This window comes from Xiphophorus hellerii, chromosome 2, assembly GCF_003331165.1.
Source record: "Xiphophorus hellerii strain 12219 chromosome 2, Xiphophorus_hellerii-4.1, whole genome shotgun sequence".
Classification (NCBI taxonomy): Eukaryota; Metazoa; Chordata; class Actinopteri; order Cyprinodontiformes; family Poeciliidae; genus Xiphophorus; species Xiphophorus hellerii.
The window spans coordinates 4,564,611-4,577,823 of record NC_045673.1 but is presented as its reverse complement, the minus strand read 5'-3'; the positions used below and the strand labels follow the sequence as shown (position 1 = coordinate 4,577,823).

The 13,213-nt window shown below is 35.3% G+C and overlaps 2 protein-coding genes across 5 annotated transcripts in view; one reads left to right on the top strand and one right to left on the bottom strand.

Moving 5' to 3' along the window:
• The window catches only part of ckap5 (cytoskeleton associated protein 5), a 28,623-nt gene extending 25,814 nt beyond the window's left edge, over positions 1–2,809 (bottom strand). For 3 of the 4 annotated variants that reach the window (XM_032581048.1, XM_032581063.1, XM_032581070.1), the window contains exons 1-2: positions 2,690–2,809; positions 194–291 (exon numbers count right to left, since the gene is read on the bottom strand). In XM_032581048.1, coding sequence (XP_032436939.1) covers positions 194–250 — 57 coding nt within the window. In that variant the 5' untranslated portion in view covers positions 251–291; positions 2,690–2,809. Of the gene's footprint in view, positions 1–193; positions 292–2,676 lie in introns of all 4 variants that reach the window. The other variant, XM_032581055.1, reaches the window with a different exon arrangement.
• A 1,970-nt stretch (positions 2,810–4,779) lies between these two features.
• Positions 4,780–11,761, top strand: cstpp1 (centriolar satellite-associated tubulin polyglutamylase complex regulator 1). The gene is made up of 9 exons (XM_032549792.1): positions 4,780–4,976; positions 5,072–5,174; positions 6,180–6,310; positions 6,918–7,002; positions 7,353–7,438; positions 7,564–7,774; positions 7,851–7,960; positions 9,150–9,213; positions 9,868–11,761. The coding sequence occupies exons 1-9, from the start codon at positions 4,934–4,936 to the stop codon at positions 10,034–10,036; spliced, it is 1,002 nt and encodes a 333-aa protein (XP_032405683.1). The 5' UTR covers positions 4,780–4,933; the 3' UTR covers positions 10,037–11,761.
• The last annotated feature ends 1,452 nt before the right edge of the window (positions 11,762–13,213 follow it).

Genomic DNA, 13,213 nt, shown 5'->3' with positions numbered 1-13,213 from the left:
TAAAATTTGGTAAAATTTTAATATGTTTGGCTGTGAAGACATAAAAGGCACAATCTGTGTCACAATACCAAAATAAAAGCATCTTTTGTCTGAGGCTGACAGAAAAAAGAGTAATCAACATTTAAGAAATTAAAAATTAAACCAGATTGAAATGCGACCACCTCTATCTGTGGACAGTCGGCCAGTCGCTCACCTTATGTTCACATTTCTGGTCGATGGGAAGCTTCATCCACTCGCTATCGTCCCCCATGGCTACTGGTCGGGGGCTGGGCTTCCCCTAGAGTTACTTAGCTGAAAACAAGACATTAAAATAGTAGCATTATCATCATATATTTAAACTTTAATCATTTTATCAACCTTTCTGCTGAGGCAGAGTAATTTGGGTTTTCTTTCTAGAATGAAGTATTTCTTACTCCTCATGCCAAATGTACTCAAGTGTTGAACATTTATGTAAAATCCAGTTTAGGAACAGCATGGTTTATTTCAAATTTAATGAAACACAAACAGAGAAAATTCAAACAACAACAGAGGAAGGCTAAAAAAAACTGATCAGGTCAGAGACTGGAAGTTAGATCAAATTAAAGTTAAAAAGGTTATAATCAGAGGAAAACGAAGTAGTGAAGACCCAGGGAAAAAATGCTGAAAGATATTTCCACTTTCGTTCAATAAGAGAGTCCATAAAGTGCAGTGAACTCTCAGCCACTCAGTGGTTCAAAGCACATTAAAGGAATAACTGGAGGCTCATGTTTCACATTGATCCAAACCAGTTGGGCAAACGGATGAAGATACCTTCAGCTCAGAGTCCATCGTAAAGAAAACGCACAAACAGAAATGTGTTAAACTGACAAAACTAGGAACCTTTTGTAGGGGGTTCCTGCTACTTTCCTCCAACCAGTACCCAGAGAACCACAAAGCTTAAGTTAGCTTCTGATTCGAGAAATGGCTAAAGAGCAAGTTCCCCTATTCTTTCAAATTCTGAACATTTTTATTATGTTCCATCTTAAAAACCACAATTAAGCCTGTCACAATAATCAATAAATCTATTAATTGCATAATAAATTAAAACAAACTCAATTTCAATTGGCATGCTTTATCATACATCTTTTTTTTGTCCTCTTTCTACCAAAAACTGGATCATAAAAGTCTAATTTTATTGCTCTGGTCTCAACTAGCCAGTTTTTAAGTACAGTTTTGTTTACAAAGTCTTCAAAATTAACTTTATCATTTGTTGTTTTGTTTATTTCATTTGGATATTTAAAATGTCTTCCAGTCACAGTGTTAAATGTTCATTAGACTGCTCCACATTAATAGCAGAATACATAAAACCTAGTTTGTGATGCCTTTATCTGGTTTAGAAAAGTTTAATAAAAGGTCAACTTAGTGACTTTTCTGGTCCAGCTCAGAAACTACAACACTCAGACTCTTCAAACCTGGACTAGACTATTCTACTTTAATGGCAAAATATGCAAACTTTGTGAATAAAATGTTAATTTCCCTTTGGGAGCAATGAAGTATGCTTGTATTTAATAAGTTTCACAAATTTGCTTCAATTATTCTGTTCATGGTGTAAAATAATATAATGAAGTCTAAAAAATAGTGAAGGTAGTGAAGAATTAAGTGGAATGGTCTTTTAGGCATTTCCTGAATCAGAAATTACAATTATAAGTCAACTCCAGCTTCATGAGAGAATCCACGAATGCAAACTACAAAATTAGATTTACAATGTTAAAGACAAAACTAAAACAGCAACATTATGGGTGGACATCGCAACAATAAAATACTTTAGTGCATCTCTTCAGCATGCAATCAGGTGATGCAGAGGCCTGTTCATTTCAGCCAGGTGGCATCGAGGGAAACACCTACAACTTGTAGGACAGGTAGTCATGGGGATCATAGTACATACACCGACATCTCATTATTAATTCAGACATCCAACAACAACAGTAAAAGCGCATAAACGCAAGACAGATAACAGCATTAGTAATACCACGGATAATATTATATTAATGCATCACCTACAGAACATTAAACGATGGTCAAGGTAGAGAAGAATTAAGTTAATCAGATTTAAATTAGGGAGGAGCCATAAATGTCTAAACTTGAGGTTTACTCTCCTTGTTTGGTTCAGCGTCATTGAATTGTAAATTAATTCATTCAAATCCCCAAGTAAAGCTAACCCAGAAACATGGCAGCACCCGAAAACCCACTGGGTTTACCCAAACAGCCCTGTCAGAAGCTAGTTACCCGTGACCCTCGTTAAAAAAAACCCCCAATATATTCAAGCTAAGAAAATGTCAGAATATTACCGAGCCGTTTAATTTAAACCAGCACAATGATAACTAGCTACCTTAGCAACAGCCGTTGCTCCGTTACTTATCCCGGAGGTTCTGGTTGAAATCGCCTCACCAGTAACATTCATAATATTAATTCAATATAAACAATGTGACTCTACTAATGCTTTGTACAGAATGAAAAAATATTATGCATAGAAAGTATTCCCAATGAGAGCCTGCTGATGGCTCTTAACGTCCATTAGCTGCCTAGAAACGGCTAGGAGCTAACCGTCCATCCGCGCCAACACAGCCAGGCCGAACAACGCACTTCTCCGCCACAGCAGCTCAAACACACCGACACAGAAAAAATGAACTGCATGTCAATGTGGAGGATTAAACTGACATGAAAAGAATACCTGTTGACGTCTCTGTAGGACAATAAGACGTAGGCAGCCCAGTGATATGGGAGCTATAATGAGATCACCCTAGTGAAGTCTGCCCGAGTCTTAAAGCATCAGCTGCATTGTACGTCCCAATCAACTTCCGCTAAAAGTAAAGGTCAACGTCTCCTGCGTCTATTAAAGAAACTGATGTATTCGTAATATTGAATAAAAAAAATATATATAAAAGACACCATAACACATTCTACATATAGTTTGCATATGTGTTTTGTATCTGTTTGGAATTTTTGGGTCACATATGATTTATTGACTCTTATTTTGTATAGTCACATCCGGTAACGTCTCTGATATACATGTATAACTTGACGCATCTTTTCAAAAGAGTCCAAGGGCGGAGAGACAGAGGAGGGCGGAGAACGTGGGGCTTCGTTCTGTCTGCATCCGTTTCCTACGTTAAACCTGATAGTGAGCCCTGTCAAACACAGTCAAACATATCTGGAAATCCCAGTGAAAACTGATTTTTTTTTTTTACCGCACAGTTTTATTTTTTCTGTCGTTTGCAATTTGCCAAATAGGTTTCCTTGTTTGTCATCAGCCGTGGCCAATGATTGGCTAGATTTGAACGAGACTCCGCCCCCATGATGTCAAAATAATTTGCTGATTTGATGGAAGCGATGTAGGTCATAATTTGTAGCAATTTGATTGGATGTTCTGCGACAACACCCGCCTCGTAGGTATATCGATTGATTTACTATTGGTTATTTCATACTGACGGGGAACACACCCGTGTTTTTAACTGGGTAATTCGAAATTCTATTGTTCAAGTACAATTAAATTGGTTTTTAAATTAAAAACTGTTTTATAACAAACTTCATTACAACAGAAAAGTACAATTGCATTACAGACTAGCAGCCTTAAATAAAAGCGAAAAATTAGCTGATTTTTAATTAAAAGAAGAGTAAAACAAGTTTCAGTCAGTTTAATGAAATGTAGAATTGACAGAGATAATTATTTTCCAGTGTTATATACCTGATTTATTTTTTTTAATCTTAATATGAAATGTATATCAGATCAATATTTAGGATGTGTACTTCTTTTTAAGGTTTGAAACAAACCTCTGAAGGAAGTGATTGATAGGATGTAAAGCTCATATCCTGTATATTTTCCACAGTGTATATCTGATTGATTCTGGTTGTTTGGCGTTGCTGCACTTGTGATGACCTAGTTTGGGCCAAGCTTGAGTTTTTGGAGAAATGCCATTACATTTGACTTTATGCTTTTCATATAAGGATGAGTTCTTGGTCAACTTCACAATTGAAAGGTTTTTTTTAAAAAAAAAAACAAGCCCACATTAGGATTCCTCCACCACCATACTTCATAGATGATTTAAGGTTTGTGAAATGGTACATTACTCTGAAATTAGGAATCAGAAGATAGATAGATTGTGGTAACAAAAGCAACACTATTCGGGTGGCACTTAAATGGCATTTAAATGATGAATAGTTGGTAGTAAGAGACCCAAAGTGTGCCAAGAAAATATCTCCACACCATTGCACCACCAGCTGCAACCTGAAACTTTGAGATAGAGCATGATGAACACATTCAACACCAAATCCTGCACGTCTCAATACACCAACTGAAATTAAGGCTCACCAATAGGCAAAGTATTTCCAAAAACTGTCTAATTTTGGTCAGCCTGTGTGAACTGCAGGATGAGTATTTATTTGTTCTCAGGAGTGGCACCCAGTAGTGTCTCCTGCATTTCAACATAAAAAGATTGTCTGAATGACTTTGTACCATTTAATAACATCAACAACAATAATAATAATAGTCAGAATTATGATTATAATAATACTAATTATGATAATAATAATAATCTACCAAATAATTATTATTATTCTACCTAATAATGATAATAATAATATAACTACTATTATTATCATTATTAGGTAGAATAATAATAGTTATTATCATGACATAATATTGCTTATGTTACATGAACAGTTATTATTATTATTATTGTTAATATTATTAGTTATTACGTGAAGCGGAACCTTTACTAGCAGATTTAACTGGGGGCTCAAATCCACGTAGCTCACAACATCCGGTCTTGTTTCCTGTTTCCATATATGGAGCGGCAGTTTGCTGCAACGATGCCAGTCGGAATCATCCAGAGCCTTCAGAACTGAATCAGCTAATCAGTAAAGTTCTCTTATTTTGCGATGATGTGAATGGATCCATCCCGTCAATACCAGCAGAATGAACCGCCTGAGTTCGGCCGTCCCCGCAGAGCAGTACCTCGGTAATTTCGGAACTGCAAATCCTCATTTGTATTGGCTCGGTTCGGTTCTGATTGTATGAACATATTTTTGTCTGTTATTTCCCCCCCCCCCGTAGCGGACAGTCAGGTTCTGTTCTACCTGAATGATGCCGTGACCCAGCTGCTGGACCATAAGGAGGAGTACACCCAGTTCGGCCTGGTTCGGTACTTCGCAGAATAGTAGGTCCCGCATTAAACAGAACCGTCCGGCTGAACCCGCCCGGACCGCTTTAAACCCAGGATAGTTTTGCATTAATTGAACGAAACAAAATATGTGGTTTACATTTTTTATTTTTACTATGAAAGATTCCGAAGTTTCTTTGTTTGAATTCTGACCCCATCTGAGATAATCCAAAAAAAATAAATAAATACATAAATCAAAATTAAATAAAAAATTCAGAGCTGGGTTAAATTGGAAAACAGTAAAATAATAAAAATAATTTATTTAAAACAACTCGTTTTGTTTAATCTATTTTAAATGAAATATGAATACATTTGGGTAAAAGGTCACAACAAAATTAACAACATATATATATAATTTATCGCCCAGCAAAATTAGTTATTGCGACAGGCATACCCACAATTCAACCAAAATGTAACTATTTTAGTTTTAAATAACTATCCTTTGTGGTGGAAGATATTCCTAGGTACAACAATGTCACTCAAAATAAAATGGCTGCAAAATTAGGTGGCTGTCTTGCAACATATATAAATGGGCTCATCTTTTTGTTACAATTTTCTTAACGTAAAATAAAATCAAACCAAATTTAAGCTCTGCTCAACTACTTCTATTTTAAAGTCACTTTTGGCCCCTGAAATGATTTTGTTCGGCCCTTGACCAAAAGTCAAGAACAGTAAAAAATTTGGCAAACAAAATAGAAAACAACTAATTTCTTTTAATAAAACAAAAGTACAACCTTTATGTATTTGATCTCTAAGGATTTCTGGATTTCATAAAAATGTTACTTATTATCGAACAGGTCAAAATAAAAAATAGAAAAATTACAATAAACTAATATTAGCATTTTTAATTTAATTAATTTTGTGGCTGGTGAGGAGTTTAAATGTTGAAGTTCTGACCCCACTGGCATTGTTTAATTTAATTTGGAAGACGACTCGGTTTCATTCCTGTCGGGCCCATCGCACCAGAACTGCTTCCTTAAACATGTTTTTTTGTGTTTTTAGTTTCAGCAGTGTGAAGAACAGCAACCATGTCCTCTTCAGGGAGTTGAACTACATCAGAGCCACGCAGCACAACAGAGCGTCCTTCATCAGAGTCTTCTGGAGATGCTTCAGGCAGATCGGCAAGAGTGGAGGTGAGCGAGGCGATGCCGCAGCTTCTTAGAATGATGAAGTCTAAGTCAGAAATTATATTAATAATCTTTACGAAACACGATAAAGCAGATTTCGTGACCTGAAGGAGGAATCATAAAACATGCTTTAAACTAAGCTACTGACGGATCAGTAATTTGCTGTGTTTCCGTTGACCATATTTAACATTTTGAAAATAAATTTGCTTAATGAAAACACATCAATTTAAAAAAATTCTTGTGTTTTGATAAAAAGATTTTCACTAGGTGAAGTAGATTTTTTTTTGGCAAGGTTTATTTAACAGAACTGTAATGGAAACACTATTGTTGCATAAAAAAAACTATGAATAAATACATTTATTTTTTAATTCTTCAAAATGAATAATCTAATACTTAAATTAATTGATGGACATATATTAATGTGTATTTAATTACTAACTTATCTGTTGATATACTTTGTTTTTTCTGCTGAGATAACCTAATGTTAACATGTTCGACTTTATAGTTATTGAGTTTTTACGTGAAGCTGTGAAACCTTTGACCTTTGACTCCTCTTGTACTGATTGTTGTTGTGCACCAGTTAAGTCGACCTGTGCATCTTGTTGTGTTGTAGATTTGCTGTCGGTGCCGGAGTACAGGTCCCTGCTGCAGCTGCTGTGCCCTGACTTCCCACTGGAGGCAGTGCAGAGCGCCTCCAGGTGGTAACAGCTTCACGTTGCACTCAGCAGGGATGCTAATCTGAAAACGCCATGAAGAAACTAGACCTGCTCTGATACGGACCTGGCCTGTTTGGCCCAGGGCATTAACAGGCTAGGTCCGCCCTTGATGTTACCCCACCAGAATTAATATATTTTAACGGATAAAGCAACAGATTTACAATGCAAAACTAAAATCCAAAGTGTTCAATAGAATAGATAAGAGAATACCCTGAACATGCCCATTATGAATCGTATGAGAGTTCTGGATCTTTTCAAAGATTCAGATCCTTGACATCTTGTTTCCACGTGCAGCTCGTTAACTTCGCTTTATTCTTTCTGTCATTCTGCAGAATTGTTCTGGCGGACGACGCCTCTGATGGTCTGATGTCTTTCTCTGACTTCATTTATTCCTTCCAGCTGCAGTTCTGCTACCAAGGTACAGCCGGTTCAGAAAACATAAGAAAATTCAACATTTAGGTCAAACTGTTTGGACTGTCTCTTCATCCTTTTTTTCCCTGATGAGCAGAATACGAACGAGTTCCTCCTGTTGTCGTCCTGCAGAGTTCCTGGACAGCATCCGGGTGATCTACCAGGACCTGCTAGCCGGGAAGAGTCCCAACACCGTCATCGTCCCCACGTCGTCCTCCGTCGAGCAGCTCGTCTCCGTGGCAACCGAGGAGAGCGACAGGGAGGAGCAGCAGCAGCAGGACGCCGTGGATTCGTCCACGCTGGCTGAGTGTGTGGACGCACTTTGTGAACGGTTCAAGCACAGGTGAGCAGACCATGAAAAGTCTCATCATTGTAGTGTTTTTGTTGTTTTTGTGAATGTTTTGTTTTTCTGCGAGCAGCTATCCCTCCAGGATGTGCCTGAGGGAAGTACTGGAACAGACAGACAAAGTTTCTTACTACGGCTTCCTCCAGAGTCTGGCCAACCATGAGAGCATTAACCAAACGATCGGTGGGTTCAGCAGAAAGTTTTTCAAATGTTTTCTCTAACCAAACATAACTTTACCCAAAAAGCAAAAATATTCCAGCTGTATGAACCGTAGCAGTAATAGTCAACTAATTTAGTAATCGATTAGTCATGTTGTGTTATGACATCAGGAAGTCATGACACAACATGCACAAGCTTCTGCAGAAAGGCTTATGCGATGATGGGCTTGTTTTCTCTGCAAATGGCTGCTAGTGGTTATAAAAGTACTGTAAAATTAGGCCTTGTACAACTAAAACCTGACTAAATGGCCTTGATTCAATCAATGTTTGTTCTGGATTTAATTTGATTTGTAATTGTAAAATTGTAGGAGTTATTTTTTAATATATATAAGGTTTTATGATCATGAACACTTCGTAGTTCATATTCGATTGTAATTGTATGCCGCAGTTAATCGATCAGCAGTATACAGATATTTTAAAAAATCCCATTTACTGAAAGAACAACACACTCAGAGCAATAATTAAGCCAAAATTGTACAAAAATTACATAACATTTTTGCAAAAAAATAAAAACACCTGTGTAAATATGTTTTAGCCAAAACTCAAGTGGCCTAGATTTAACTTTATCTGGTTAAAATTCTCCAAAGGAATGCTTTAATATTGCATTTTAGGTAATTAAATATGTTTTTTCTTAAAGGCTTAAGTGGTTAAATGGAAACTCTGCAGAATGTGCCAAATATTTTATTATTTTATTTAATAGATTAATCAGAAGAATAATTGATAGAATAATTGGTTACTAAAATAATCGCTTAATGTCAGTTCTATTGAGTTAATCCTGACTTAAATCAAAATGGCTACTCACTCTACCACACAGTAAGATTGTTTTTTATTAACATTTTCCATTTTTATTCTGTTTACTTCCTGATTGTTGTCTATAATTTTCTCAATTTTAAGAAGAATTTCATATAAATTCAAGAAACTTATGGACAACCCTGACCATCCTCTTTATGTAAAACATAAAACATAGTGTCTTCAGTCAGAGGCTTCTCCAATTCGCTGTAACACAGATTGCTACAGGAGATCTTTCCTGCCCACAGCCATCACCATCTGCAATGCCTGAACAATTTTTAAATTAATATGAGTCACAACAACATTTAATTTCCATTATTAAATTTGATTAGATAAACGGAGTTTCTGTGCCTGGACTGTTTCAGGAGCGTTACCCAGTAAGGAGGAGCTGCTCATTGACCCAGAAATGGACCAGGAACTCGACAAGCTGTGAGAACAAACTCACACAACTCATTTAGTTTACAATCACTGGGTTTTAATAGCAATATTGCACTAAAATCAATTCAAATTTGATCTGAATTACATTAAAAATAAAGAATAACTTTATGTTAGTTTCAATTAATTTGGCTTTAATTGTGTGCAAAATACAATTGAATAACCTCCATCAAGGTGAAATTACTAAATACACTGCAAAAAATACCAAGTTTCTCTGTTCTAGTTTCTAGTGGAAATATCTCACTACACTTGAAATAAGACAAAAACTAAATAAGTAACTTTTCAGCAAGATAAAGGAGCTTGTTTTAAGTGAATAATTACTTAATATTGATTAAAATGCTAGTTCAACTGGCAGATTACTTCACTTAAAACATGGGACAAATGTTGAGTTATATAGAGAAATATTCTGCCTGTGGAAATAGCATTTTAATCAATAATAAAGAATTATTTACTTAAAACAAGCTCCTTTATCTTACTGAAAAGTTACTTGTAAGTCAGTTTTTGTATTATTTCAAATGTAGTATGATATTTTCACTAGAAACTCAACCAGAAATACGTATAAACCTTTTGTTTTTGCAGTGTAAATGGTGTGATGAATACATGTGGGACGATGTTTTGAGTGTTGTCTTTCTGCCTGAATAAATGCAGAATCGCTCAGATCTCTGTGAGCCCCGGCAGCAACAGCAGCGGCAGCGCCATCGGGGGTCTGAAGGAGGTGCAGAGGCGCGCCTCCCCACGTAGGAACATCCACCACCGGAGGAAGATGGAGGTGGAGAGCGACGGCTCCACCGAGGAAACGGACTCCTCTGAAAACTGAACCGGGTCTTTGCAGGGTCTTTAAGTCTTAGCAGGCAAACACATTCTAATAAAATTTGCAATACAAAACCCACATTACGTTAGATAGTGCCATATGAACACGCATTACAGAGATATCGAAGTGACATCAGGTGGTCGGTTCGATCTGTACACTTTCACACTTTTTCTCTTTAAAGTCACCTAAGAGATATTGTTCATTTTTTATAGTTTATAGTTCGTTATTCAGCGCCTCTTATCTTTCTGATACTGACTTCCTTGTGTAATCTTAGACTTTCTGGGTCTTTCTGAAACTGTTCACGCTTTTTTTCTGTTGGGTTTTACTCATTTTCATTAGAACTCTTGTAGCTGTGCATTTTCAGAGAAATTTAGCTTAGCATATTTTAGCATAGTTAAAGCTGGTTAGCTGTGTTTAGCTTGCCTTTGCTTCTCTTACTTTATTTGAGTGTAACATAGTTTGGCTTAGCTAATTTTAGCCTAGCTTAACCCAAATCTAGCTTTGCTTACTTTGATTTAGTTTTACTTGGTTTAATGTAGCTTACCCAAGATTAGCATGTGTTAGCTTCACTCAGTTTAGGTCAGATTAGCTTGATTCAACTTAGTTTACCTTAAATTAACCTTTCTTGACTTAGTTCAGTGTAATTCAGCTTGGTAAACCTAAATTACCTAAATTTAACTTAGTTTGTGTTAGTTTAGTGTACCTTAGGTTCACTAAGCTAAAATAAAGTGAGCTAAACTGACTTAACTTTAAATTTAGCTTAGCTTAATTTGATTTCATTCAAAGTGTGTTTTCTTGATTTAGCTTTCCTTAGCATCTCCCAATTTAGCTCAGTATTGTTTGTTGTGTAGTCTACATTATGTTAACTTAGTTTAGCTATCCAAACATAGCTTAGGCTAGTTTAACAATTAGCCCAAAATGCATTAGCTTGATTTTAGTTCTGTTTAGGTCAAATCATGAGCTTTCCTCTTTAATTCTTAAGCTATTTGTTATTTTTATACACCAAACTCTCAAGTGATTCTCAAGCAAAGCTAATAAACTTTTGTCTCTAATTGAATTTTTGCTAAACTAACCTGCTGTCATTTCATTGTGACATCATGAATGTTACATCAGTTTTAAATCTGAACTTGTCAAAGTAGTAGTTTAATAAAAAGTATGTTTTAAAATAAATTTGATCTCACTGAGTAAATTCAATGCCGCTTCATGGCAATAATTAAGGACTTTGAAAGAGCTTCAGAAAGCATAGAGAACAATTTAATAGCTTACTAAAAAGTCTGTAAGTAAAATCTGAAGACAAGAGCATCTTGATGTGAACAAACATTTTTCAGCTGTTTGTACCTTTTCTTTTTTTGTTTCTTAAAAGTATTATTTCTAATGTAAAGCTCAATTTTGCATTTGCTAATGTCAAAAATTTTAGATCTTTACATCTGTGGTATTTATAGAAAATAAGCTCTATTGAAATGTTGACAACAAAGCAAACATTTTATGAATATACCTTACAAACAACATGTAGCCTATCTGTTCTTGAAGATGTCTATTCATATAGTCAATAGTTACAGTTTTCTTTTCTGACCTGCTACTGCGTTAATGTTTATGATAAATTAGATGTTAAGCCTGTATCACTCACCTGTTTATGCATTTATGACTTCTTATTATGAAATTACTTAAAATATAATTCAAAATGTATGCAGCTACGCTCACTGATTAATAAAAGCTGTAACTGTGACGCCATTAAAGGTTTCTGGGTCATTATTGGTTAGAATTAATGTCAAATTGATATGGAGGCAGTTTTTGGTTCACTTCTATGTCACAGTGTGGAATTGAATAACTTAAGATATAATCATGACTGTCACCAGCAGAAGGTTTTGGCAACAACAACAAAAAAAGCAAAATCTGCATGAAACTGGTGCTTTTACTGATTTTCATTTTCATCATTCATATGAAATTGCCAGATTTTCCAGACTAACTTATAGAATTCCCTGTCTTTTAAATTATATTTAAAATAAAAATAAAAAAATGCTTTCTAAAAAAAGGCACAACAAAAGAAGAAGAATGGGGAAAACCCAGGAGGAAAAAAAACAATATATATGTTTTTAACATCAAAGTTTTCTTGTGTTTCTACTATAATTTGTATATTTATCTAAATATATTTCTTTATTTGCACTACCTTTGAGAGTTGCAATCTTTTAAAACATTTTTAAAAAGAAATTCTGATTCTGAAAGACGGAGAAATAATGTCGATATTTTTTCACATTTTCTTTTTCTGGAAAAATGAAATCGAGACCTTGTAGGAACTCTCTACAGAAAATATACTTTTTAAAAAGAAGAATAATATAACAAAAAGAAAGAAAAAGCTTGCAAGAACTAACAAAAAGCCAGTAGCTAAATGCATCTTTTAAGTCCCGATTTTACAAATTAAAATACAAAATTGTTTAAGTTCACAAGGCCAAAATGTTATTTTTCAAAAACCAGATTAAACATGAAGTTCAGAACTAACAAGCTTCTTTTTCTGAAACTTTCAGTGATGAATAAATCATTGTTTTCAACAAACTGTCATCATTTAACATCAGGAAATCTAAATTCAGCATTATTCTCTAAATAAAATAAAAATAAACATACCATGATCTGTGATTTTTGTCGCAAACTTGATTTATTGACATGAAAACCCAGAGTTAGCTTCAGTCTGAGCTTCTTCATTTTACAACACTGATATCATGCGGCGCTACACCCAGCCACAGCGTACGGCAATACCTCCTATACAAACAGACAAACAGGATTTATACAGGAGACCTCTGTGATGAGGATGAGGATGATGACGATGGCGTATGTACAGTGAATGTTCGTGCTGTTCAGAGTCACAAAGCTGGAACGCAAAGAAAGGACACTTTCTGGAGGAGCGGCTCAAAGTGGTGCACTTCAGGTGGTTGCCATGGAAACAGCAATACAGCTACATTTTTCTATCACGGCCAAAGAGGCAGTTGGGTTCAAGAGTGTGTTGTTTTTTTTAAATAATTTTTTAAAGTGGCTCTAATAAAAAGTTCTTTGAGTCTTCCTTTGGAAATGTTTTTTACTCAGTTCTGGATCATACTTTGATTTAAATAAGGCATAAACTCTTTTTTGAAAATAAAAAATATGGATTCTATCTGTAAGATGGCTTTGTCCTCTTATATAAACTTAAAGGGG